Source organism: Mirounga angustirostris, unplaced genomic scaffold, assembly GCF_029215605.1.
Source record: "Mirounga angustirostris isolate CCGP_5_RB_7025 unplaced genomic scaffold, mMirAng1.0.hap1 SCAF_5, whole genome shotgun sequence".
Taxonomy (NCBI): Eukaryota; Metazoa; Chordata; class Mammalia; order Carnivora; family Phocidae; genus Mirounga; species Mirounga angustirostris.
Window position 1 is genome coordinate 139,934,715 of NW_026991713.1, and position 27,516 is coordinate 139,962,230.

At 63.0% G+C, this 27,516-nt stretch overlaps 1 protein-coding gene across 3 annotated transcripts; it reads left to right on the top strand.

The window, feature by feature from the left end:
• Positions 1-563: 563 nt before the first annotated feature.
• On the top strand, positions 564-25,780 carry CAPN15 (calpain 15). 3 transcript variants are annotated; one of them, XM_045874575.3, is made up of 13 exons: positions 564-839; positions 9,994-10,289; positions 18,249-19,722; positions 20,557-20,765; positions 20,843-21,026; positions 21,103-21,326; positions 22,140-22,265; positions 22,338-22,490; positions 22,881-23,042; positions 23,376-23,608; positions 23,705-23,871; positions 23,955-24,133; positions 24,207-25,780. In XM_045874575.3, the coding sequence occupies exons 2-13, from the start codon at positions 10,108-10,110 to the stop codon at positions 24,382-24,384; spliced, it is 3,471 nt and encodes a 1,156-aa protein (XP_045730531.1). In that variant the 5' UTR covers positions 564-839; positions 9,994-10,107; the 3' UTR covers positions 24,385-25,780. The 3 variants fall into 3 exon arrangements, with proteins under 3 accessions (XP_045730531.1, XP_045730532.1, XP_045730533.1); XM_045874576.3 differs by having other exon boundaries at positions 24,211-24,354; XM_045874577.3 differs by lacking the exon at positions 9,994-10,289.
• Positions 25,781-27,516: the final 1,736 nt, after the last annotated feature.

The following is a 27,516-nucleotide window of genomic DNA, read 5'->3' on the forward strand; positions in this document are numbered from 1 at the left end:
CTCCACCCAGGTCGGTCCCACCAAAACTGGAGCTGTGGACCACGAAGCCTTGAAGAAGGGCAGAGAGGGTCTGGGGCAGCTGGAGGGCGGGAGGCAAGGGGGAGCTCAGGAGACCCAGGCAGGGCGCTACGGAGGTCTGCGGGCCGCGTGGACACGGGGGGCCAGGGCAGAGCCGGGGTCTCGTCCAGGCAGCCGGGAGAACCGGCCAGAGCCTCGCACCTCGGCCTGCGAGGGGGGGCCGGAAGCGCAGAGACTGGGCCGTCTGGAAGACCCGCCCCTTCCTCCCGCGCAGGCTATTCTGGGAGTAGTAGTCGCAGTTCTGTCCTCGAAGCATCCCTTCCGCCACTCGGAGCCAGACCCGACACGCGGCGCCGCCCGGGCCCCGGGGTTCGGCCATCTCCAGCGGTGCTGGTGGGCGGGGCGGCCCGGGAAGTCGGCGGGCTCCTGGAGGGAGCTGATCGCTGCGGCAGTTGGCAGACACCCGAGGACTACAACTCCCGGTCCGCATCGCGCGCCGGGCGCAGCCCCGAGCTTCCGGCCTGGCGGCGTCGCACAGCCCTGTGGGAGCGGTAGTCCGCGCGCGCGATTCACAGCGCCGTGTGCGCCTCAGGCGCGCCGCAGCTGCGGGGCCCCGGCCAGGCGCTACGCTACGGAGGCGGCGTAGCGCGGGCGCCGGACGCGGGCCGGGTCGGGGCCGGCCGGGCCGGGCGCGCTGCAGCTCCGCCACTCAGCGGGGGAGGCCGGCGGCAGAAGTTGTGGACCGGCCGGCGCAGGCGAGCAGGCCCGGGGCCGCGCCGCCCGGGCCGCGGGGACTGAGGAGGCGCCGCCAGGTTGCGGAGGTGAGTCCGGCCGGCAGGGCCGGGCTGGGCCGGGGGCGCGGCCTGGACCCCCGCCGGAGCCCGGGCCCGGCGGGCAGCGCGTCTCGCCGCCGGGGGCTACCCCCCACCCCCACCGCACCGGCGCCCCCCGAGCTTTGGCCGCAGCCCGGGCTGGGCTGGGGCGCCGCTGAGAGGGGAGCGGGCGCGGACCCGGGTCATCTGGGTCATTGGGAGACCAGCCCCGGGGTGCAGCGGACACCGGAGGCCGCCCCAGCCCCAGCCTGCCCTTGAGTGCCCTTACGGTCCAGGCACGTTCTGATCCCGCCAGCGTTCCGGGACGTGCCCCCCCGCTGCCTCCCGCTGTCCCCCGCTGCCCCCTCATTCCTCCCCACAGAGGGACCGCGGGCACTTCCCGGGGGCGGCGCCCACCGGCCGCCCCACACTTCCTCTTCCCTGTTCCTCTGGTTTGGCTCTGCGGTGGCGGCGGAGTTACAGGGGGGCCCCTGAGAATGGTGGCCAGGCTGCTGGGCAGCCCCTGGCTCTTCCTGCTAGCCTCCCCTTCTCGTCCTGACCAGGGGACCGTTGTGGGCTCAAGTGTCCCTGACTGGGTGGCTCTCGGGGCGGCCCCCTTACTGCGCGGGAGTTTGTGAGCAGCCAGCAGGCAGCAGGACCCCTGCGAGACCAGGCCTGGGAGTTTGGGGTCCTGCGGAGGAGCAAGCTGGGTGCCCAGTGGGGCCTGCACTGGGGCCAGGCATGCAGGGCAGCGTGAGTCACAGGTCATGTCCAGAATCCCCTCCGTCCCCAGAGATGGGGCTAGGGGAGGAGTGGGGGTAATTACATCCCTCCACTCCCGAGTGACTCCGATGTGAAAAGAGAGAGAGAGAACTCAAAGAAGGAGGGCCCCAGACAGGCAGGGGAGCTGCGGACTCAGCTTGCAGGAAGCCTGGCCTTGGGTTGGGTGCTTCTTACTTCCTCTCAGATCATTTAGCTCCCAGAAGGGGCACTTCTCTCCCCTTCCCTTCTGCATCTCAAATCTCTGGAGCTGCTCCCGAGCCGCCTGGCTGGTGACCTCGTGACCTCCTGAGAGCCAGTGTAAGCCCCGCTGGGCCCAGGGCTCAGGGACCGCACTGCTAGGCCATGGGCTCTGAGAGCAGGCAGTGGCCGGGTCCTGAGTGCTCTGCCCTGCACCAGAGAGGTGATGGCTGGCTTGACAGTGGTAACGTTGGCCGAAGCTTCTTGCACTCATGGCCTGTGTCCAGCTCTCCGGGCCCCTGTCGTGGCTAGCACCGGGGGAAACCCTGCTTTCAGACAAGTAGACCGAGGCCAAGGGGCACAGGGGGCTGCACATGCAGGTCTCTGACCTGATGCACGAGGCTGCCTTTTTACCACCTCATTGCACTACCTCCTGTATGGGTCTTATATATGTGTGGCAATTGGAAAGAAGCATTCTCCAGCCTAAAAATTCCTGGAAAACTGCAGCTATCTTTCATGGGCCCACGGTGGGTGAAGAGCCCGAGGGGGTAGCCACCCACAGTCTTGCAGTTTGGGCACAGAGCAGCCCCGGGCCCCCCTCAGCGTGCCACCTGCACTCTCCAGCTCAGGCACAGACGGTGCTGGAAACGCAGGGGGCATGGTTAAATGGGAACGGTCTAGGCTCTTTGAAGAACATGGCTACAGAAACCAGGAAGCACTGGTGACTGGTCACACGCATCCACGAGCATCCTGCCGCTCTGTGCCAGACTGTGAGGCTGCAGTGTGAGGCCCAGGTCGGCGTGGGGACACGCGCTGGGTGGCTTTGGGGGTTTCTTCATCAGACTAAAAGCCTGGGCCCAGACCCCAAGCAAGGACACTCTCAGGCCCTGGGTGTGTGGAACGAGCTCTGGGGTCAGACCTGCTCCTGTTCTCCCCCCGCACCTGGACTGCTCCTGGCACCGCCTCGCTGCTCTGTCCCTCTGGTTGCACCCTGTACCCCATTACTCAGCACCAGTATCCCAGAAGTATCCCAGAGCAGAACTGTGAGCGTGTCTGTTCCCTAATCTCCTGTGCTGAGCTCCTCGGCGTGGACCCAGGATGCCCCACCTCCCTTCCTGCTTTGCTGAGAATGACCAGAAGACCTGTGCCAAGCTCTGACCCTGTCCCTTGGACCCGGTCCCTGGCTTCTGTGCTGCTCAGCATCAGCCCAGCCACCCCGAGGAGGTGGTCAGTGAATGTCCTCTGTCAGCTCCTTGCTGGCAAGCAGCCCCATCATCCCAGGGCAGTCCAGAATGGCACCTTGCAGCCTTGCAGGGATGAGGAGTGGACTTGCTGGCTTCCACCCTCTTTTTTTTTTTTTTTTTTTTTTAAGATTTTATTTATTTATTTGAGAGAGAGAGAATGAGAGAGAACACATGAGAGGGGATAGGGTCAGAGGGCAAAGCAGACTCCCTGCCGAGCAGGGAGTCCGATGCGGGACTCGATCCAGGGACTCCAGGATCATGACCTGAGCCGAAGGCAGTCGCTTAACCAACTGAGCCACCCAGGCACCCAACTTCCACCCTCTTTGAATGAGCTGGAGGGAGGCTGTGGGGTGAGGCTGGGCTGCCTCCACATCTTAAGCTTGGAGACCTGCGCAGCCATACCCTGTCATTCTGTGGGTCCTGGCAGTAGCCCAGGGAAGGGTCTGAGAAAGGGTTCTGCAGACAGCCGTATTAGTGCCACCAGGACAGGGACAGCCAGGTGCAGGGGAATGGGGGCTATGGGAGGACGGAGGGGGGTCCTGGCCCAACACAGACACCCCAGGAGGGGCTGGTGGGGAAGTCAGCAACTCAGTCCCCCTGCAAGGACTTGTCTGGGCACCAGGCGTGGATTCGCAGGAGACCGAGGGGAACGCATGCGTGTAGCGGCCTCAGCGCCTCTGTGCTGGTGCGCCCCATCACTCTCAGCAGCTGCTCCACGCCGGCTCACTCTTGCTTCTCCCCACGATTGGGGGGCGCTTTGTCCCCACCTGCCTGGTGGCCAGGCTGGGGCATGTGCCTGGACGGTGCTGCAAGAGAATCAGGAGGAAAGCAGGTGAATCACTACTGCCTGGTGGTGTCACGCGTGCCTGTGTGCACAGGAGGCCTTGGCTGCCCCTTCCTGCCCCTCCCATGCCGTCACCGCCCAGACCTGAAGCAGCGCGAGTTCCTTCTTGCACTCCGTCCCCTCAACATCTACGCTTCTCATAAAAGTTGCCCTTTGGAATTAAATTCACCTTGAATCCCAGGACCTTCTGCCCTAACCTGGTATTCCCTCCCTCTGTTTAATAGGAGAGGGGGCATGTTCTAGAGCCCTGCCGTTCTGGAAAGGTGGTTGCAGAGAGGCCCGAGCTCATGGGGCCCGGACCACACGGCTCCACAGCTCCCCGACTGCCCGTCTTCCTACCTTGGGGTGAGCTGAAGGCTCAGATGCCCCCATGACCCCCTGAAATCTGGGCTGCCAGTGAGGCCAGAGGTCACCAGGCTGCCACCTGGCAAACAGAAACACAGAAGTACCTAAAGTGAGAATGCACATCTGGTGCCGTTTCTTTCTCTGTAGAAAATATTATCTGATGTTAAACGGTATCGAACTCGTGAACTAGGAAACTGAAATCCTAAGAATGTCCCTGTTGCCCTGAAAACGCTGTTTTGGAAAATGTAATTTCCTTTTTTGTGATGCACAACTGAGGTGGCATATGACCCCACAGACACAAAAGGACGTGCAGCGACCCTGTTCCCTCTGTGTGGGCAGCGCTGGCCCCCCATGCATGAGTGTGCGTCTGGTTTGAGAGGCCCGTCTGCTCCCCTCCCACCGTGGTGCCCCGATGTGCCCAGGAAGCCAGGGGCGGGGGGTAAGCTGCACAGCGAGGAGCCCCGACTGCTGTTCTGGCCCTGGCAGCCCGGAACCTGTGGGGAATGCAGTATCTGACAGACATGGAAGAGTCCAGAAATACCAAGAGTGACCACCATCCTGTAGTGTGCTTAGGCAGCAGGTCCTGGTCAGGAGGGCAGGGGATTGGGACAGCACAATTCCTTTCAGGTTTGCTCAGGAAGTGCTGGTTACCCTCTCAAAGCCCACGGCTTTAGTCCCTAGACCTGGCTCTCTGAGGTCAGCAGGGTGGTGATGTCGCTTCTTGGGGCCAGCAGGTAGGGGTGGCTGGCCTCACCGTTTGCCTGAGGGCAACAGTGAGCCAGGGGAGGAGGCCACAGCAGGGTGGAGCCTGGGCCCTTGTTCTGGCCTGAAGGCCCAGAGGGGAGTGCGCGTGCCCCTCCCCACCAGGGTCCTCATGTGCTACGGAGAGCAAAGCTGCTGGACTTGGGGTGGTGGTTGCCCCGTTGGTGGGTAGAGTGGCCGGTGATTCTGGGATCTGAGTCCATGTGGATCTCAATAGCTGCCTGGCTGCTTGCCTGGAACCCTGCCCACTTGGGTACCTTTCCCTGGCAACCCCCACCGTGGGCAGAGCCAGGCTGAGGGAGGCCCTGTCCCCTGGGGCCCCAGGATCTTGAACAGACCCATCTGCCACTCTGGCCAGCCCATGGAGGTCAGGGGTTTTGAACTAGGCAGTGCAGAGCTGGCTGAGCAACGCGGCTCCTCTGGAGCCTCCAGCCTCCTCTGGGTAAGGGACAGATACAGTTTCTAAAGGGACACAGTCCCTCGGCCACCAACCAAGGGAGCACGCCCAAGGAGACCGAGGGTCGTTCCATGTCTGGAGGTGGGAGGCAGAACCTGGACCGGTGCCTGGTTGGCACACACTCCAGTGAACTCTGGCTCATGCTGATAAGCCTGGGGGTGGGTCTGCAGGCCCAGGGCCAGAGTCCAGAACCTTCTAGGAAAGGGAGTGCCCTCCAGGTGGATGGTGCTATTGGCAAGCCTGCTGTCGCTGAGTCTTCCTTCTGCGTGGGGAGGGTCTGGCGTCTGCTGTGCCAGGAGAGCCCTTTCCCGAGTGCTGTGGGTACGTCTGGGCTGCAGGTTGTTCGCAGAGTGGCAGGGCGTGAGTGCAGTGTGGGCAGTCCCTCTCCCCGCGACAGTTCCCTGGCCTCTCTTTAGAATCCCTACCCTGACAATGTTTGGTTCCCTCGGGCCACCTTGAGTCTGAGGTGTGAGACCATGGTCCCGTCTTTGCAGGGCGAGCTGCAAAGCAGCTGTGTCTCGCCAGGCCATGTCTGCCACACTTTTGGTGTTTCTTCCCCAAAGGAACCTCCACATACCTGATGGCCCATCCCTGATCCTGCACCCTGAGGGAGGATGCTGTCCTGCCAGTCCTGGGGGGCAGGGAGGTCGAGGTCTGGACCTCCCCAGGGGGGTCGGGCATGACTTCACTCAGGCTGGAGCCTCCTGTCCTCAGGCTACAGGGGAGAGTGCCGAGCAATGGGCCTCGTGTCTGGTGGGTGCGATTCTGGGCTTCGGCAGGGTGGCCCTTCAGGCACAGAGTGCCCTCCCAGCAGACCACTGTCCTCCGTCCCGCCCCTGTGCCCCTGTCCTGGGGCTGACTCTAGGCAGCCTGTCAGGATTCCTGCAGTTCGTGAAGGCACCGTTATTGTCAGATGGGGCGATGCACGCTGATGAGATTTAAGAAGACGCATGCCCTGGGCCCCGGGCGGGGGTGTTGTGGAGTGGGACACGAAGTTCGCCACCACCCGGGGTGAATTAGCACGGCATGGGGAGTGTGCACAGTGCGGATGTGTTTGTGGGGGAGCTGGGCAGGGCGTGTGCACACGGGAAGAGGTGTCATCAAGCAGCGTACATCTGTGCGGAGCCAGACCGTTGTTACACGGGGCTCGGGCCCCAGGAGTGTGGGACCGACTCTTTTTGCCCCCCCAGGCATGGGACAGAGTGGGCCATAAATATCCTTCATCAGGACCTGGGGTGTGGCCTACATGGTGTTCCCCTCCCTGGCCTTTACTTGCCCAGGTAAATTCTCACTTGGCAGAAACAACTTGGCTGCATCCTTGCACCGCAGCACCCCACCCCTACTCCCCACCCCCTCAGGGGGCCCGCAGGGGCTGGGAAGGGCAGGTGGGCTGGGGGAGGGGTGGTGGGGTGCCTGCCGTGACCAACCCAGGTGCTCCCCACATGGTATCTTAAAGAGGGGCCATCCTGGCCCTTCGTGTGCTCCTCACTCTGCGTGGATCGTCCCTGCTGCCCTCTTGGAGTGCCATGCCAGGCACCTGCCTCAGCCCAGGCTGGGGGACAGGCCAGTCAGCCCCTGAGGGTTAACCCCTTCGGGGGGTGGGACTGCAGCCCCACCTCCGTGGTTCCCTGAGGCCAGATCTGTGCCACTGCCCCGTTTAAATCTAGGGCAGCGGCTCCCAAATGAGGGCAAGGAAGAGCTGTGTGGCTCGTCGGGCTGCAGACAGGCGCTTTGCCCTGCGGCGCCATGTTGCAGAGCCCCCGCCCCTTTGCATGATGCAGGAGGCTGGCGTCAGCACGCTGTGCACTCTGGCTTCTGCCCAGAGACACGTTCTCTTAAGGCATAGCAGCCAGAAAGTGCGCCCTGCGTGGGCAGGGTTCAAGCGTTGTTGGGGGCCTGGCACACAGTGGAGGCCTGATGGGTGTTTGCTAAATGAGCAGAGATGCACAGAGAAATGGATGGTGCGCCCCTGGCACCTGCGGGGCTGGCCCACGTCCCATGCTCCCACCTGGGGGAGGCAGGCAGGCAGCACGGGAGGCTTTGTCCACCCAGCAGGCCTTGCCGGAGAAGAGGGCCGTGTGATGCTTGTCACCGGGGATCGGGTTTGCTCTGCCTTGTGGGAGGCCCTCACGTAGCTTTGTCTCAAGTTGCAAGGCCTGGGGAACAGGGTGTGTGAGCGTCCCCGTGCCCAGTTATTCTGATGTGGAGCCAGGGTGAGAGCCAGGGACTGGCCAGCCTGCCCAGCACAGTTTCCCGCACATCACCCTGTGCAGATGGGACTCGCAGGGTAGTACGGGGCTGGTGGCCCCTGGGAGGCCCTGCTCAGCCAGCATACTCCTTCATGGGGTCTTATTCCCAGGTCCTCTCACCACCCCCAGATGTTGGGGTGCTGTCATCCCCAAAGATCCCCAGACAGGCCCTCCTGAGTCGGCTGCTCTCTGGGGAGCATTTGCCCTTTCAGCCCACAGGGACAGGGATCTGTGCTGCCTCTGCCCTCCCAGGAGGGGCTGGGCTACCACCATGCAGCCTACCCCTGGACAGGCCTCCCACCTACCCCAGACGGGGGCCTGCAGGGTCAGAGTTCCCTGAAGATACGTCAGGAAGCTGGGGCACAGGGTACGGCTGCTGCCGGGCTCAGGGGCCACATGCTCTGCCGCGGGTGGAAATGGGGGGGCCAGCACGCTCCCTGAGCACTCCCTGCCCCACCGCTGAAGACCAGGTTAGGGCATTCGTGAGGACCAGGTGGGTCCTTGATGTGCTTCAGGCAGCACGCCCGACCTGGGCAGGACGCCTGGGAAGCCTGGGGCCACACCCTCACTAAGCCTCAGGGCTGTTTCCCCTCGGCTCTGCCTGCATCAGACGGACGTGGTGCTGACACTGTCTGCCCCCCACCTCGCCCTCTGCCTTCCCGGGGGACACAGGCAGAGCTCTCTGTCACGACCATGCCAGCCCTGGAGCCAAGTGCGAGCAGTTCCGTCCCATGGCACCTCCAGTGGGCCTGGTTCCACCTCAGGCCTCCTCTGCCCAGGATTTGGCTATGAAAGGAGCATCAGAAATGCTCCGGCTCTTCCTAGGAGGGGCTCCTGCGTGGACTGGAGCCCAGGCGTCCCAGGGGCTGTTGGGGTCTGACCTAGAACCACGGGAGAGGCAGGTGTCTGCAGTGACCCTGGCTGGTGAGGCACTGACCACTGGTGAGCATGCCCAGTGTGGAAGCCACCGGCACGCGCAGCTGCTGCCTCGAACGTGGCTCACCCACGAGGAGAGGGGCGTGACCACGGTGGAGTCCAGAGATCTCGACTGAGAACAGAGTGTCGTGCAGCTCACACATGGTTGTAGCTAAGTTTCATGCTGACACGGAGATACGTTGGATGTGTTGGGTTACAGAAGATGCATCTTCCAGATTCCTTTTATCTGTCAGTCTTCCCTTCTTCACATAGCTGCTAGATGACGGTTGGGTCTGTGGGCCAGCACCGACAGATGTTCCTCACAGGTGCGGAAGGGATGGTGTCGGCTTTGCAGGCCACAGGGCCCCCGCCTCCTCCACTCGGCTCTGGTGGTGCCCATGGGGAGGCCTGAGGCGCAGGAGACCTGTGAGGCCAACAGGCCAGTCAGGGCAGGGCTGCTCCGTCTCACGCATGTCCCCAGTCCTCTGAGTAAAGGCCATCTGAGCGGATTCTCTTGCTACACAGAGGACTCAGCTGATCTGGCCGGTGCTCATACGGGGCTGGGGGCCCAGACTTCTCCCGACCCTGGCCTCCTCTTCCGTGTCACTTGGCCCCCGCTGGCCTCCACAGCCGAGCAGGCTGCCAGTCCTCCTTGGCCCCGAGCCTGACTGGGACTTGCCTCATCTGGATCGAGCCAAGAGGCCTGCTCAACCCGTCGGGGGTCAGACGGTCTCCCTGGAGTGCAGGCCGTTCCTGCCAGAGGCCTGGCCCGCCTCCCTGGTCGTTCCTGAGTCACCCATCTCTTCTCGGGCCCTGGAGTCTGTCTGGCCTGGGGAGGCTATCCCTCCAGAAGGCTCTAGAAGGGATGTGGTAGCGACTCTGCCTGCCTCAGAGCACCGTGGGGTCTCTGCCGGGCCGCGTGGGCACTTGGCACCCTCCTCCCAAAGGCCATCCTGCAAGGATGTCCCGGCTCTGCTGCACACACTTGCTTGTTTCTCCATTTCCTTTGGCCACATGCCCCTCAGTCCTTTTTCCTACAATAAAGCATGATTGTGTGGTTTCTTTCTCACTAAGGGTATGGCTGACTCCCTTTGAAGACCAGCAAGTAGACACGTGGCCAACCCCTCTGGGCGGTTGAGGGGTTGGAGTTGGATCTCAGGAGCAGAGCAAGGGCATTGGTGGTGGGGTGGGCCTCGGGCTAGGAGCTGCAGCTCTGCACCTCAGCCCTGCTGGGACCCCCGGCTATGGGGCCTGGGTCCCCGAGGCCACTGGTGCGCTGGGGAGCCCACCCCCAGGCTTTTGGGGGCTTCTTTCCTGTGAATCATGCTGTTTCTCCTGTTTCTCTTTATTCTCTCTCTGTGTTTATTTCTGTTGTGTGATTGACCAGCCCGGCCGCCCTGTCTCCGGCGTGGGCGCTGTCCTCCCTCCATGCTCCACCTCACCCACTGCGGGCCGCGTGTGACCAGGCCCAGGTCTCAGCGCGGCCGCCATCGCGGGGGCCATGGGGAGCTCCGCCTCCTCGCTGGCCACCGAGACCGAGTCGGACCACGGCTTCCCCGGGGGACCGCCTTACCCCGGGCCCCCTGCAGCAGCCAGCTGGTGTAGGAGCGGCCCTGGGGGGCCTGTCTGGGGTGGTGCCCTGGTCACCCGGCAGCACCAGCCCCCGCGTCCCCGGGCCCGAAGGTAAGAAGGTGGGGAGGGGGTGGCCCGAGGGGCGGGTGTGCTGTTCTGTCGGGTGGCCCCTTCCATGCTTGCAGAGATGGGGTCCTGTTTCCAAGAATCCTTGGCAGGTTGCTCTCCCCAAAGGGCCCAAGACTTGAGAGGCTCTGGGGTTCTTCTGGTCCTGGTGGAGAAAATCTGGGGCAGCAGCGCTCCCCACAAAGCCAGGTGGTGTGGGCTGTGGCCTGCCTGCAGGGCGCATGGCGCACTCAGTCGGCTGCTTGTGCCGAAGCTGCTCTGGAGCTTTGTGCTTGGGGTGGGGGTGCGGGGGAGGGCACCAGCCCCCGGCCCCTCTGTGTGCGTGGTGCCGCTGCGCTGGCAGACCTTCACGAGTCGGCTTCCTCCAACTGCGGCTGTGGCCAGGCTCCACCCGGGCTTCCCAGCCTAGCTGCCCATTGGATCAGCTGGAGAGCCTCCCCTCGGGAGTTCTGGGATGCCTGGTGTGGGGCAGCCCCCGTCTGTGCCCACTGCTCGGGTCTGGGGTGCTGGGCCCTGACGTCCCACTCCTGCCTTTAGCCGGCCCCGTGGCCTCACTGGGCAGGAGCACCCACCGCTCCGCAGACACTCAGTTCCTCCAGCCTTGGGTGGAGGCCGCGGTAATGGGCTCTCGCTGTGTCGAAGGCACCTGCCATGCTGCGCTTGGCGTCACTTCCTGTGGACACAGCTCACTTGGGGACAGTTTCCTAGTGTCTGGATGGCAGGCAGGGTCCTGATGGGTGTCCCTTCTGGAATGGCATTGGACCTGAGGCCTGAGCCCTCAGCAGATAAGGCTCCTGGGAGGTGCTGGAGGAGTTAGCAGGGCCCGTGGGGCAGCAAGAGCACGGGGGGTGTGATGGCCAGTGAGTGACCAGAGCCAGCGATGTAGGTTGTTGGGAGTTCCTTCTGCACCCTCGGTGTGGTACAGGTGATGCACTAGTGGACGTCTGTGCCTTTCTGAAACAGCTCTACTGCGATGGGACTCCGTGCTCTCATTCACTCCTCATAAGTGTGCAGCTGCGTGGCTTTGGTCTTGGTCTTTATGGAGTTGCTCACCCACATGTCCCCCAGGGCTCCCAGGGCCCCAGGGCCCCCGCCTGTTCGCCCTTCCCCAGGCAGCCACCCTGCCTCCTGCCCATAGATGTGCCTTTGCTGGAAGTGTTATATGAGTGGAATCCTATAGTGTCTGGTGTGCCTGGCCTCTTTCACGAAGCGTAATACCCTCATGGTCCATCCACGTGGTGGCGGGCGCCAGAGCTTAGTTCTTTTTATGGCCGAATAGTAAATCCCCTGTTGTAGGGATGGACCCCATCCTGTTGTGTCCATCCCTCAGGTAACGGACATTTGGTTGTTTCCTCTTGGTTTTTATGAACTGGTCTGCTGTGAGAGCATTCATGTGCAAGATTTTGTGCGGGCTTGTTTTCCCTCGGGTGGGGAAAACAGCAGGGTACGCCTGCTGACAGCTACTGGAGTCTGCCTGATTTTCTGAGAAACTGCCAGGCTGCCTTCCACAGCGGCTGCACCATGGTATCGTATTTCACCATGGTATGGGGGGCTCCCGTTCCTCCCCGTCCTGGCCAACACTTGGGACCATCTGCCTGTTTGATTCCAGACGTCCTGGTGGGTGTGGGGCGCTGTCCCCACATGGCTTGGTCTGCATCTTCCCAGGCCTTCATCTGTCCACACGCTTTTTACAAATGCCCATTTATTTCCTTAGGATAAATTGCTAGGAGTAGAATTATTGGGGCCTGGCTGGGGGCTGGCCCCCAGGGAGCAGCAGGCCAGGTATAGACCCTGCGGGGTTTGCCAGCCAGCTCCCTCCACACCGCGCCTGAGGATGCTGAGGGGCACGCGTGCATCTCACTTGGGATCCTGGCGCACACTGTCCAGCCAAGTCGAACTTTCTCATTCTCCTGGCCTCCTGCCAGGCTCCTCCCCCGAGCTGGGGTGCTGGCGGCTCCTTCCCAGTGCCCCCAGCAGCCGGCCAGACCCAGGGGCACTCAGTGTCTGCCACTGGGAGCAGCAGGTGAAGCAGGAGGAGGTGCTGCAAACGACCTTGAGGAGTTCACAGACATCCAGACTTGGGGGGGGAGCGCACGAGGCAGATGGCAGGGTGAGGGACAGAAAGGCTGGTGGCCACACACAGGCAGCCCGACGGGCCCTCCCCACGCATGGGCGCACGCAGACACATGTGGGGTGCAGTGCCACCGTCTGGAGGGGCAGCTGGGCATGGGCACGCTGACAGGCACGGGGGACCAGGAGGCACTGCGAAGAAACCAGCAGGCACAGCAGCCCCCGCCGCTCACGGAAGACCCTCCACGTCCAACATGCTGGGCCGAAACCACCCCCTTGCACTGATGAGGCTGGGGGAGCCAGGTGTGGGCGTAGTTCCCAGTAACCCACTGCTAAGCCCCGGAGCTACTCACCCTGAGCCATAAGCAGTGCATGTGGGCATCACCGCCTGCGACCCGTGGGGACACAGAAATGGGGAGCATGACTCAAGGCTGGCTGAGGGTGGCCCCAGAGGAAAGCGCCCAGACGCACCTCAGAGCCACAGGGGTCAGAGGTCAGGCCACCACAGCCATCAGGGCATCCAGACCTTTTGGCATAGCCTGCCCAGTTCTGGTGGCTTCCCCGAGGTCCTTAGGTGTGGACGCCACTTACTGCTCTCGACTGTCTGGGCAAGAGCGGCATCCCCCCAGGACTGGGTTGCACCCTGCAGTGGTGACCAGTAGCTTCCATGTTCCTGCAGACGTGTGTTCTGGGTACTAGGGAGACTTGACCCTGTGCCCCGACAACAACTCCATAGCCTCCCTTTTGAATTGGAGCAGAGTGCTGACAGTTCCCAGATCACAGAGGGCTCAGCGGGAATTTGGTGTTGGGGTTTTCTGGACAGTTGCCTCACTTTCCAGTTGACTTGGCCTTTCTTTCCATGGCAGCTGGTTCCTCCCAAGCTGCGACCCAGTCTGTGTGCTGGAGTCTGTGATGTCGTGGGGTTTGGAAGTGCTTTTCCTCGGGAGTCTGCCTTGGCTCTGGGTTCCCTATGGCATTGCTTCTGCCCAGGCTGCTTGGGTGCTCTGGCCTCTCTGAGTCTCTCCTGAGCCCTCGGCTTCTGCCCAGGCCCTGCGTCATGTTGGGGTGACCCTAGGGTTGTGGAGTCAGAGAAGGTGAGCCAAGCGAGGTGAAGGTCAGGGGCCCGTTTCAGGCTCCTCTAGTCACCCAGTCACTGGCCCTGGAGCCACTTCTCAGGCTGCCCAATGACAGTGAGGTGTGGGCTGCAGGGGTCAGAGAGGGAGCACAGCACCACCCCGCCGCCCGTCCTGGGAGCCCCTGTGCCACGGCTGCATCCCAGAAGCTTTATTCTAGCCATGGGTGCCTCTACTTGCCCTCTGTGTCCCCAGGGCAAAATTTGAGTTGTAGGCACTATTTCCATTTAAAGGTTTCTGAACCCCAGACAGAATCTTCCTGATGTGCTTTATCCACCATGAGGGCTGTGACACGTGCCCTGTCCCACCAGTGTCCCTGGGTGCTGGCCAGCACCAGGGGACACCGTGCCTCATGTTCAGCTGCACCCAGGCCATGGACCAGCCAACTGGTGGGTTCAGAGGGTAAACAGGAGTTGGGCCCCCTCCCTCCCCAGGCTGTCCTTGCTCAGTGCATCTGGGACCTCCAGAGCCCTGGAGCCAAGGGCAAGGGTGTCCTAGGAGGGCTCTCCTGCACGGGGCACAGGGGCCTGGGCCTCTTCTCTGGACACCCCTCCCATGGGCGGGTGGTCTGCAAAGTGTCAGACTAGTTCTGCTGGCCCCTGCGACTAAGCCAGGGGAGATGTGCGGGATGAGCGAGCATCCCCTGAGCCTGGAACTGGCATGGAAGCAGCTTGTGTGCACATGTGTCTGTGGGACCTTTTCTGAGTGGGGGGTGGTGTGGGGAGGGCCTGGTGGTCCCAGAAAGATTTCTTAGGCTCTCTGTAGCGCAGAAGCTGAGGCCAAAGCTGACCTGCCCTCCTCCCTGGTGCCAAGTGCCCGTGTTGAGCCCGGCCTGGCCCAACCACACCTGCTCACCCCGTGGCCCGTCTGGGCAAGGCTGTGAGAGCTCATGGGCCTCAGCCACGAAGGCTGGGAAGGTGGCTTCATGGAGTTGGCCCTGGGCCCTGGGAAATAACCCTGTTGCTCGGGGAGGTTTTTTGATTTTTTTTTTTTTTGAAGAGGTAAGTTTTCTTTCTTCCTGAACCAAAAGGGTTTGGCATCAACACGGCATCAGAAGCATAGGCTTCATGCCTTGTAAGGAACAGTTGATTTCTGTGCTGGGCGGAGCAGCTACAATCAGCAGAGGAGACTGTGTGTCCTGGTGTGTAGACACCGCCTGGTGCCCAGATTAGCCCTTGAGGAGCGGGTCAAGGGGCCAGCCCCACCCCCAGACATTGACCCGTCTCCGGCAGGAGGAGTCAGGAGCACCCCCTGCACTAGACATGTACGCACGCGCATCCCCCACAGGGCTCGCTGGCCACCTGGGGGGACCATGTCTCTGTGGCCTCACCTGGCATGTGGGGCCCATGGCCATCTCTGCAGGCCCATCCGGAGGCACAGATCTGACCTGGGACAGGCGGGGCGGGGCACGCACAGTCCCATGTTTTCGCCCTGCAGCACCCATCCTAGGAGGAGCTCAGGGTCCCCCAGGTCTGCGCATTACCAGCACTTTGGGACAGGCTGCTCAGGACCAGCTGCTAGCAGAGGGGGTCCCACCCTTTCTGCCACCTTTGACTTTGGACACCCCCCTGCCCCACCTCCCCAGTGGTCTCACTGAGCTGGGCAGCTCCCTGCTACAGCCCCACAGGGCTGCCGGGTGCAAAGCACACCTTGGGCTCGTGCTGTGGGAGAACGGGTTTGCATGTTGCTGCGGGACCAGGCAGGGTGGGCCTGCAGTGGTCTGGGTGGGCAGTGGGCAGGTGAGTGGAGAGGGCCCACCCCTCACAGTACAGCCTGTCCCTCCCTTGACCCACCTGTGCCCTGGGCTCGGCAGGAATGTGCCCGGTGGGTGGGCCTCAAGCACCGTTGGATTGCTTTTTGTGGTCAGATGCCGGCCCGGGGGTCCCCAGAAAGACCAGATAGGCAACTGTGTTAGGGGACCCACTGGCAGCCCTGAGTCAGGATGATCCCCACCCACTCATGCCCTGGCCCTCCCGTCAAGCTCTCACCTTTTCTTTTTTTTCTTTCTTTTTGAGATGAAATTCATATGACATAAAGTAACAATTTCAGAGGGCCTGACACACATTCACACTGCGCCCATCACCTCTACCCCGTCCCCAGGTGTCTACATAACCCTGTGTTCCTTATGAAGCTCTTCCCAGGCCCTGGGGACCACCAGGCTTCCCACTGCCTCTGGATCTCCTGTTGTAAAGATTTTGTGTAAATGGACTCCTGTTTTGTGTCTGGCTTCTCTCACTTAGCATGTTGTAGCCTGTATCAGAATGCCATTATTTTTTGTGGCTGAATAACATCCCACATTTCCTTTGTCTGTTTATTCGCTAATGGACATCTGAGTTGTTTCCACTGCTTGACTGTTGTGCGTAGATCTGCTCTGAGTGCGTGTGTGTTTGCTAGGGTACCAATTCTCAGTACTTTGGGGTATGTACCCAGGAGTGGAATTGCGGGGTCAGATGGTGACTCTGTTTAACTTGCTGAGGGCCTGCCAGACCATTGGCACTGAGGCAGTGCAGGGGAGGGCTCTCGTTTCTCCACGCCCTTGTGGTACCTGCTGTCCTCTGCGGTTTGGATTCTGGCCAGCCTTAGTGGGTGTGAAGTGGTATCTCTCGAGTTTGGTTTGCATTTTCCTGATGGCTGGTGATGCTGAGCATTTTTCCACGTGCTTCCATGGCCACTTGTGTGTCCTCTGGAGAAATGATTGCTCCAGCCCTTTGCCCATTTTTTTACAAGGGTTTTTGTTGTTGTTCAGTTATAAGAGTTCTTTATATTTTCTGGGTACAAGACTCTTATTGGACATGATTTGTAAATATTTTCTCTTATGAGTTATCATTTTTTCATCTGTGCCCTTTGAAGCACGGAAGTTACTCATTTTGATGAAGTCTAGTTTTTTTCCTTTATTTGCTTGTGCTTTTAGTGTCACATCTAATAATCCGTTGTCAAATTCAAGGTCACAAAAAATTTTTTTTAAGATTTTAGTTTGAGAGAGAGAGCACGCACGAGCAGGGGGTGGGCAGAGGCACAGGGAGGAGAGAATCTTAAGCAGGCTTCCCGCTGAGCAGGGAGCCCAATGAGGGGCTCGATCCCAGGACCCTGGGACCATGACCTGAGTTGAAGGCAGACGCTTCACCAACTGAGCCACCCAGCCAACCCCAGAATTTTTCTTTTAAAGATTTCATTTTCAAGTAATTTCCACACCCAAAGTGGGACCCGAACTCATGACTCCAAGATCAAGACTTGCATGCTCCCCCGACTGACCCAGCCAGGTGCCCCTTGAGGTCACAGAATTTACTTAGGTTTTTTTCCTAAGAGTTTTATAGTTTTCATTTCTACATTTAGGTTACTGATCCATTCTGAGTTAATTTTTGAATATGGTGTGAGGTAAGGGCCCAACTTTATTCCTTAGTGCTTTAGGTCCTGCATTCCCAGCACCATCTGTTGAAGAGACTGCCCTTTCCCCACAGAGTGGTCTTGGCACCATTGCCTAAAATGATTTGACCAAAGGTGCCTGGCTGGCTCAATCAGTAGAATGTGAGAATCTTAATCTTGGGAGTTGTGAGTTCGAGCCCTATGTTGGGCATGGAACCTACTTAAAAGAAAAAAATAAAAAATAAAACGACCATATGTGAGGGTGTATTTCCGGGCTCTTCAGTTCTGTCCTACTGGCCACAGACCATAGGCAGACTTACAGTCTGTCCTTGTGCCGGTACCACCTATCTTGATTTTCCCTCTTTTGAGATTGTTTTGACTACTTGGAGGAGGGGGGGAGGGTCCTTGCAGTTTGATATGAATTTCAGAATCCGGTTTTTCCATTCCTGGGGGGGGGGGAATTGGGATTTTGATGGGGATTGCATTGCACCTGTGAATTTGTAGGTCACTTGGGTGTCTGTCATCTCAGCTGTATTAAGTCTTCACTCTGTGAGCACAGGGTGTCTGTCTGTTCATTGAGGTCTTCTGTGATTTCTTTGAGTCATGTTCTGTAGTGTGCAGAGTACGAGTGTTCTTCTCCTTTTTAAAATGTATCCCTAGGTATTACATTGTTTTAGATGAAGTGATACTGTTCTAACTTACCTTCTCTGGGCTGTTCGGCTGTTCGTTGCTGGCGTAGAAACACAGCTCATGGTTTTGTGTCAGTCTCATGCCCTAAGATGTCCCTGGATTCATTTATTAGCTCTAGTAGTTTTTTTGGTGGCTTCTTGGGACTTCTATGTGTAGGATCATGCCGTCTGCAAACAGAGGTAGCTTTACTTCTTCCTTTCCCAACTGGATGCCTTTTATCCCTTTTTCCTGCCTAATTGCTCTGGCTGGGACGCTGGTACAGTGCTGACCGGCAGTGCTGAGCTCCTGGTCTTGGGAGGGAAGCATGCAGTGTGTCACCGCTGGGTGTAATGTTTGCTGTGGGTTTTTGAGGATGCCCTTTACCCTGTCGAGGAAGTTCACTTGTACTCTTTCCTGGAACTGATCAAAGACTGCCTCCCCAGCAGGGCCCCGTGGCCACTAGGATGGTGTGGCTCTGCCCCATGTCTCTGTCCCCACAGGTCCACCCCTCCAGAAGGGGTCTGATGACACACCTGTGAGGTCCCTTGGGGGCCCCTAACTCCTCAGAGTCCTCGAGCCCCTCACAGGCTGCCCTCTTGGGCCTGATGTCTGTCAGAGCGAGAAAGCAAAGATCCTGTGGCCCCTTGTCCCAGATGGAGACGTGGGCGCTTGTCCTTGGGCCTGCACTAATCGGGACCTTCCCTTGCAGCCACACACACTCGCCTGGGTCCATGGCCACGGTTGGGGAGTGGTCCTGTGCACGCTGCACCTTCCTGAACCCAGCCGGCCAGCGCCAGTGCTCCATCTGTGAGGCCCCCCGGCACAAGCCTGACCTCGACCACATCCTCAGGCTCAGTGTGGAGGAGCAGAAATGGCCCTGCGCCCGCTGCACGTTCCGGAACTTCCTGGGCAAGGAGACTTGTGAGGTGTGTGGCTTTGCCCCAGAGCCTGTGCCTGGCGCCTCCGTGCTGCCTGTCATCAACGGGGTCCTGGCGGAGCCCAGGGCCAGCTGCAAGGAGGAAGCCGGTCCCGTGCAGACAGCGGGGCTGGCGTCCGCAGAGCCGGCTCGGGGGCGGCCCCAGGAGGAGGCGGAGGAGGAGGACGCGGAGCCGGAGCAGGGGGAGGAAGGGCGGGCAGCAGAGCCCGGGAGCGGCTGGGCCTGCCAGCGCTGCACGCTGCACAACACACCTGTGGCCAACTCCTGCTCGGCCTGTGGTGGCCCCCGGAAACTCTCGCTGCCCAGAATCCCTCCTGAGGCCCTGGTGGTCCCCGAAGTTGTGGCCCCCGCTGGCTTCCACGTTATACCTGCCCCAGCCCAGCCCGGGGAGGGCACCGAAGCTGACCCACCCTCTGCCACCGACCAGGAGCCCCCCCGGGCACCATCTTTCAGCCCCTTCTCGCCCACCCTGCAGAACAACCCGGTGCCTCGTAGCCGCCGCGAGGTCCCCCCCCAGCTGCAGCCACTGGTGCCTGAGGCTACCCAGCCTTCACCGTCTGCCGGCTCCAAGGGGCTCCCCCAGGGCCCAGGGCGGACTGCAGCCGGGGCCTCCCGCCTGGCAGAGCTGCTGTCCAGCAAGCGGCTGAGCATGCTGGAGGAGGAGGCCACCGAGGGCAGCCCGGCACCGCAGCGGTGCGGCTCCTGCCCCGCGCCCGGCCCCTCGAGCCCTGCCCGCTGTGAGGCCTGTGGTGCTGCACCGAGCAGCGATGTCATCGACCTGGCTGGGGACACAGTGCGCTTCAAGCCAGCCAGCCCCTCCAGCCCTGACTTCACCACCTGGTCGTGCGCCAAGTGCACGCTCAAGAACCCCACAGCGGCCCCCAGATGCACGGCGTGCGGCTGCTCCAAGCTGCATGGCTTCCAGGAGCATGGTGAGCCCCCTGCCCGCTGCCCAGACTGCAGCGCCGATAAGTCTGGTCCCTGCTCGGCCCACAAGGCCAGCTGCCCCTTCCCCGGGGTGCCGCCCGAGCGCCCGAGCCAGTGGGCCTGCCCTGCCTGCACTCTGCTCAACGCACCCCGGGCCAAGCACTGTGCTGCCTGTCACACGCCCCAGCTCCTGGTGGCCCAGCGCCGGGGCGTCGCGCCCCTGAGGCGCAGGGAGAGCATGCACGTGGAGAAGCGGCGGCAGACAGACGAGGGTGAGGCCAAGGCCCTCTGGGAAAACATCGTGGCCTTCTGCCGGGAGGTGAGCGCCCTCAGGACGGTGTCCACGCTCCGGGGCTGGCTCTCCCCTTCCCGTGGGCCTCTTCTCTTTGTGCTTCCCCTATCCCCCAGTCAAGGCATTCGCACCTTCTGTCCTTCCCTGGTGTCCCTTCTCTGGCCAGGGAGAGGGAGGAACCGCTTCCCCAGGCTCTGAGCACTGGCCTGGTCCCTATCCCCTGCATCTTGCCCCTTCTTCCTCTTTACCCACGGGGGTCCATGACCCCATGGTCTGTGCTCCTGACCCTTCTTGGGGGTGATTTCCCATCGATGGTGAAGCCACAGGGAAGTGGGGATGCAGGTGGAGGCTTCAGGCCAGTAGGTGGGCCCGGTGCTTCCTCTGGCCATGGAGACCCTGCTGAAACATGATTGGGACAGTCCCTCACCCTCTTCTGCCCTTGGAGGTGTGGGAGGCCTGAGTCCAGGGCAGCATTACTGCCAGAGTCAGTTGGAGGGGCTTTCTGGGGGCTTGTGTCCTGGCTGCCGCATCCCAGCCAAGTCCCCACTTCTCTTACGGGGGCATTCAGCACGGCACGGGGAGCCACCAGGTTCCCTGCACGGCATGCCTACCACCCCAGTGGCCCCCAGGCTGGGAGCTGCGGTGTGTCCCAGAGGCGTGCGCTGTCCTGGTTGGCCGCGGTCCCCCATGCCTACGTGGGGTGGCGTGGCTCACTCGAGCCGGGGCCAAGCCTTCCACACCGGTCCAGGAGGCTGCCCACCCCCACCCTCATTCTTGTGGAGCCTTTTCTGGGTGTTCTCCTGGGTGGTGGGTCTGGCCTCAGCTGGGTGGAGCCTGAGTGTGAGGCCATGGCCCCTGCAGAACAGCGTGAACTTCGTGGACGACAGCTTCCCCCCGGGGCCTGAGTCGGTGGGCTTCCCTGCGGGTGACAGCGTCCAGCAGCGTGTGCGGCAGTGGCTGAGGCCCCACGAGATCAACTGCTCCGTGTCCAGGGACCCCAGTGCCCCATGGTCCGTGTTCCGCACTCTCCGGCCCTCGGACATCCTGCAGGGGCTGCTGGGAAACTGCTGGTGAGCTGGACGCCCGCTGAGGGGCCGTGCGGCGGGCCGTGTGGTGGTGCTCACCGTCCGGCCCCGGCTCCGTGCAGGTTCCTGAGCGCGCTGGCTGTGCTGGCCGAGCGGCCCGACCTGGTGGAGCGGGTGATGGTGACACGCAGCCTATGTGCCGAGGGCGCCTACCAGGTGCGGCTCTGCAAGGACGGCACGTGGACGACAGTGCTGGTGGACGACACACTGCCCTGTGACGAGGCCGGCTTCCTCCTCTTCTCCCAGGTTGGGGGGGCGGGCGCGGGGCGGGCACCCGGGTGCTGGCCAGCCTCAGGCCTCGCGACTCCGGCCCTTCCCATAGGCCCAGCGGAAGCAGCTGTGGGTGGCCCTCATCGAGAAGGCGCTGGCCAAGCTGCACGGCTCCTACTTCGCCCTCCAGGCAGGGCGCGCCATCGAAGGCCTGGCCACGCTCACCGGTGCTCCCTGTGAGAGCCTGGCGCTGCAGGTCAGCTCCACTAACCCCCGCGAGGAGCCCGTTGACACTGACCTCATCTGGGCCAAAATGCTGAGTTCTAAGGAGGCTGGGTAAGAGGGGCGGGCGCTGTGGCGGTCAGCGGCGTTGGGAGGAGCGGCGAGATGAGGGGACAGCCAGGCCGGGGCTTGGCACGGTGGGATGAGCAGGGCGCGTGCCCTCTGACCCACACCCTGTGTCCCCACTGTTGCCAGCATCCCCCTTGCCGGGCCGGTGGTCCCGCCTGCTCGGGTGGTGGGGGGGAGCAGGCAGGAGGCGGCTGCCCGTTGGCCTGTCCCTGCACCCCATGCCTACCACCCCGGGTGGAGCCTGTGATGAGCCTCATCCGGAGCTGGGCCTGTGATGACCATCAGCGCCCGCTCGGAGCCGCATGGAGAGAGCCCCACAGAGGCACCTGCTGGGGAGTGGGGTTTGCCTTCCAGGACCTGGCACACACGGGCCAGTGTGTCTGTGGGAAGGGCCCAGAACCTTAAGCCTGGGAGAGATGGCTCCTTAGTGGCAAGACCTTGTGCTTTCAGCTGGTACTGGGCAGTGTCGCCACTCTCAGAGAGCCACAGCCCTGAGCTGGCAGGGCCAGCCAGCCTCAGGAGGGTTCCAAGGGACGGGGCCCGCCTGACCCCCACCCAGCCCAAGGCCTCTGAGCTTCGGGACCTCAGTGGAGGGACTGGGCCAGCACTTCCTGAGTCCCATGTGTCTCACGTGGGTCCCCACAGACAGGGAGGGGCCCCCTACCTTCCACTCCCCCCCCACTCCCCACCTCCCATCCCCCCACCCGCTGGGGGGCAGGGCCAGCAGAGGCTCCTGGTTACTAAGGGGCCCCCAGTCAGGGAGCCTTCCTGGTCACTGAGGCTGCTGTGCCCACACAGGTTCCTCATGGGTGCCTCCTGTGGGGGGGGCAACATGAAGGTGGACGATGCTGCCTACGAGAGCCTGGGCCTGCGTCCCCGCCACGCCTACTCCATCCTGGATGTCCGAGATGTCCAGGGCTCCAGGTAGGGACCGGGTGGGTGTGTGGTGGGGGCAGTGGCAGGTGTGGCCGTGGCCCTCAGCCCTGTGGTCCGCAGGCTCCTGCGTCTCCGGAACCCATGGGGCCGCTTCTCCTGGAATGGCAGTTGGTCAGATGAGTGGCCGCACTGGCCAGGGCACCTGCGCAGCGAGCTCATGCCCCATGGCAGCAGCGAGGGTGTCTTCTGGATGGAGTATAGCGACTTCATCAGGTACCTAGACACTGCAGGCAGCGGGTGTGGAGGGTCTGCCCCGTGGCCATCCCTGTGCTCCAGCCACCTTTGCCCTGGCTGCCTCCCCTTGTCCCAGCGTGCAGAGTCCTGCCCTGGGGAGCCCGCTTGTACCTCTCCGAATTCAGCTCAGCACAGGGTGGGTGGGTATGCGGGGCTTGGACCACCAGGGCTCAGCCCTCCCGGATCAGGCCTGGGACCCGGTGCCCCCTTGTGGTGTCCATGGGCAACAGCCGGGACCAGGGCTTCCCAGACACTGGTCCCAGGAGATGCCGAAGGTGGCCTGGGACAGGGACTGGAGAGGGCACAGGAAGTGCCTGTACCTGAGCTGGGATGAAAGCTGCCCTGTGCGGCTGCCCTCTCGCTCACTAGGTACTTCGACTCGGTGGACATCTGCAAGGTGCACTCGGACTGGCAGGAGGCGCGTGTGCAGGGCTGCTTTCCCAGCTCTGCCAGTGGGCCCGTGGGGGTCACTGCTCTCACGGTGCTGGAGCGCGCGTCCTTGGAGTTCGCCCTCTTCCAGGAGGGCAGCAGGTGGGCGGTGACGGGCGCGGGGCGGGGAGCTGGGGGGTGCTGCTGGGGGCGGGGCGGTGAGCTGCAGGGGCGGGGCCGCGCTGGGGGTGGGGGCAGGATGGTAAGCTGCGGGGCGGGGTCGCGGGGGCGGGGCCGCAGGGGTCGGTGGCGGGGGCGGGATGGTGAGCTGTGGGGCGGGCTGGGGGTGGGGAGGAGCCGATGGTGGAGGGCGGTGAGCTGCGCAGCGGGGCGCGGTCGCATGGGAACCCGGATGGTGTCAGGCGGTGAGCTCTAGGGGGCCGGGCCGTGCGGGCCCCGCACCTACGCTGACCGCTGCGGTGCGTCCGGCCACAGGCGCGCAGACTCGGTGGACAGCCACCTCCTGGACCTGTGCGTCCTGGTGTTCCGCGCGTCCTTCGGCAGCGGTGGCCGCCTGAGCCTGGGCCGCCTGCTAGCCCACAGCAAGCGCGCCGTCAAGAAGTTCGTGAACTGCGACGTGATGCTGGAGCCCGGCGAGTACGCCGTGGTGTGCTGTGCCTTCAACCACTGGAGCCCCGCCGCGCCGGGCCCGCCGGCCAACATGCAGGGTAACCGCGCACCCGCACCTGCACTCCCCGCCCCGCTCGCACGGAGGTCTGCTCGTGCCCCCCACTCACACGCCTGCCCCCTGCTCCCCCCCGCAGCCTCCAGCCCCTCGGCGGGGGTCCCGCGCTGCACCCCGCAGCCGCCCGGCCACGTGCTGGCCGTGTACAGCTCGAGGCTGGTCATGGTGGAGCCCGTGGAGGCCCAGCCGACCACGCTGGCCGACGCCATCATTCTGCTCACCGAGAGCCGGGGCGAGCGGCACGAGGTGGGCCGGCCGGCAGGGTCCTGGGGGAGGGGGACGCGGAAGGAACCCCCGCCCCAGCCCATTCCTGCACTCTGTGTGGCCAGGGACGCGAGGGCATGACCTGCTACTACCTGACGCATGGCTGGGCGGGGCTCATCGTGGTGGTGGAGAACCGGCACCCCAAGTCCTACCTGCACGTGCAGTGTGACTGTTCTGACAGCTTCAACGTGGTGTCCACGCGTGGCAGCCTGCGCACCCAGGACAGCGTGCCCCCCCTGCACAGGTGGGCCCCGCCCCTGCCCCGCCTGCTCCCCCCCACTTCACTTCCACTGGCCCTCACCGGCCCCCTCCCCCAGGCAGGTCCTGGTGATCCTGTCCCAGCTGGAGGGCAACGCGGGCTTCTCCATCACCCATCGCCTGGCGCACCGCAAGGCTGCCCAGGCCTTCCTCAGTGACTGGACAGCCTCCAGGGGCACCCACAGCCCCCCTCTCACGCCCGAAGTCGCTGGCCTGCATGGCCCCCGGCCTCTGTGACCACTCCACCTTCCCAGCCCCCACGCGCACTTTATGAGGGAGACCCCAGCAGAGGACGCTTGAATCAGAATCTCAGGACCCTGCCCAGGGAGCCACCAGCTGCAGTAGCTCCCCCTAGGCCTTCCTCCCTGCCCCTCCCTCCTGCCCTGGGCCTCCCCGCTGCCAAGCAGAATACCTCGAACCCGCCTCTAGCGCCAGGGGCCTGTATGCTAGCCCCTCTGACCGACCCTCTCAAGGTTGGGTTCAGATGGCCAGGGCCAAGGTGAGGCTTCTCTTTCCTTAGGGGCTGGGGCCTCCTGCCTGGCTGAGGCAGCCAAGAGCCCTGCTCCTAGAACCACAACTGGGCAGGTCAAGGCCAGGACCCCAGAGTGAGAGCAGGGATCTCTCCCTTGTAGGGGTCAGGCTGGGACTCCAGGGTGAAGAGCAACATCTCCTCTATGATGATCAGAGGCTAGAACCCCTCAGTGAGCAGGGACCACCCCCATCTGTGGGGGTCAGAGGCTGGGATCCCAGGATGAGAGCAGGGACCACCCCCGTCTGTGGGGGTCAGAGGCTGGGATCCTAGGATGAGAGCAGGGACCACCTCCTTGGGGGACATGAGAGGAGGAGCCTTCTGTCCCTGGCTTGCCCCCAGAGCACATTTCCCCGGCCCCCACAAGGCAAGCAGGGGTCCCTGGAGCCCCAGCAGTGTGTCCCAGGAGGCAGGTGCCTGGCGACCGTGGGCTCAGGGCCGGGGATGGGGGAGGTCCCAGCGGCCCCTCTGGCGACACTATGCAATTCCTGGAGCGCGTCTCAGGATCGAAGAAGCCATGCCCAGGGGCTGGAGGCCAGGGGCTGAGGGTCAGGCCCACCCTGCGGTTTGGTGAGGTGGTTTGTCCTCAGCACCACCTGATCTCTGCCAGGACAAGCAGGGTCCGGCAGCAATCCTGGACCTCCCTGTCTAGGCAGAGGTAGGGCCCAGCAGCCCCTCCCAGCTCCTCCCCCACCTCAGAAGCCCAGGGAGCTGAGCGGTCACCTGGCAACCTGGCCATCCTCCCTTGAGGCTGCTGTCAGGCCAGAGTCCTGCGTCTGCCCTCGGACATCTGAGGCCAGCTTCCTGGGGGCCTGCCTGGCCTCAGTGTCCTGCAGCCCCCAGGCCATGGGCAGCCCTATGGGGCTTGGCGGCCTTTTACACCTGGAGAAACATCGGGAAGCACGCCACTCCCCTTTGGGCCTCCTTTATATTCCCTCCTTTTACTCTGAGCTGTGAATATTTTTAACCCTGTATATATGACCAGCTCTTCTGACACAGAGACTATTTTATCACTTGTCAGTCCCCATCCCTGTAGGATGGTTCTCCATGGGTGTTTCCAGACTCAGGCTCCAATGGACCAAATAAAAATGTTTTGTTTTGTAAGGGTGCCTCCAGGTCTGTCTGCTGCCCCTCCCAGGGTCCCTGGGCTCCCGCGCCCCCTCCACAGGCCGGGGCTGTGCTGAGGGGCATCCGAGCCTGACCCCGGGGCGGGGGGAGGGCAGCACCTCAGTGGGTGTGGCTCGCCAGCGCCCCAGGTCAGGCTCACAAGGAGCCTTTAGGGGCGCCCTGCTTGCCGCTTGTGTGCGCCCTTGAAGGACTGGGTGTCTGGGTGGGGCAGAGGCTCGGGTCAGACCACGCAGTGGTCAGCAGACTGGTCCCCACGCAGGCAGAAGAACAGCAGGTGCACCGTTGCTCCTTGTGTGACATCTGCTCTCAGGGGTGGGGGGGGCTGTCTGAATCTGTAAGGGTCATTAGGCGGGAGCAGATGGAGTGAGGGGGCTGCACAGGGAGAAAAGTTTCCATCCAGGCTGGTGGCTGTCCACTCCTCCTTGGCCCCAGCCGGCCAGCCCGCGTCCCCACCATCCCCGTCTCGCGGGGGGTCAGGCTGGGGCAGGCTCCCCGGCCGCGGCGTGCACAGCGGGGGCTGCCGCCCGCCCCCGCAACGGAGGCACGGCGTCGGGGGGCCGCAGAGGCCGGTGGTTGGGCGGGTATAAGAGGCCTGTCACAGGCCAACCTATCGAATGTGAAAGCAATTAAAGGCACCAGCAGTGTGCGCTCCGGGCGGGCCTCAGGCAGCAGGATAGCTGCCACAGCACATCTCACGGGCGCCCTGCGCTGGCCACGCTGCGCCTCGTCCCGTGGGGGGGCCGGGATGCATCCACCTGGAGTTGGCACGGGGCTGGCCCTGGCGCCCCTGGGGCGTCCTGGCAGCCTGGACCCACGACCCTCCCGGGGAAGGCTCAGGAAGCAAGATGTGGGAACAGCAGCTTCCCGCGGTCCTTGTGCCAGGCCAGGCGGGGGTCTCCGCTGGGAGCAGGGGGCCGTGTGCCCACCCCCTCCCTTGGAACCCTCGCATGCAGGGGAGGAGGCTGGGACGAGGGGCCAGGTGTCCCCGGCCCCAAAGGGCACACAGTGTCCGAGGAGGAGTTGGGGGACCCCATAGACCAGACCCTTAGTTATGACCTGGGAGCTCATGGAGGGTGCTGGCAAGGGGCCGAGGTGGGAGCTTGCCCTGGGTCAGGGGGCCCCTGGGGAGGCGGCTGGTGGTGTGGAGAGAGGATGGGGGACTGGCCAGCCTGGCCGGGGCAGGGATCTTACCTGCCAAGCCCTTGGCCCTGACTGGCGGCACCTGGCTCCCAGGGCTGCCAAAATGGGGAGCAGGCACAAGGCCAGGGGCTGTCCCCCTCCTCACTGGTGGGCCCCCGCTCCCCACCTCAGCCTGCTAGGTCTCCCGCCTTCTGGCCACTGGGGCTCCTGGTCCTGGGCCCTTCTGCCCCTCTCTGCCTGCTGGCTTGGCCCCGTGCCGCCCACGGCCCTCTCTCCCGGCCTCTTGTCCAGGCCGCCTCCCTGCCCACTCGGCCACGGCGGCCTTCTCCAGGCGGGCGACGGTGTGTTCTCACTTGTGAGGCGTCCCTGTCAGAAGCACTTAGTGTACAAATTAGCCGAGGCCTCCTGCCTCCCTCCGCAAGGCTGTGGGCGCTGGGCTGACAGGGCCGAGGCTCCGGGCACTCTCCCGCCCGCCCCCGGCGCCCACACAGCCCGCGTGCACCCCTGGCTGCCCGCCCATGACCGAGCAGGAAGGCTGTTCCTCGCCAGCCAACAAGGGCTCTTCTCAGGGC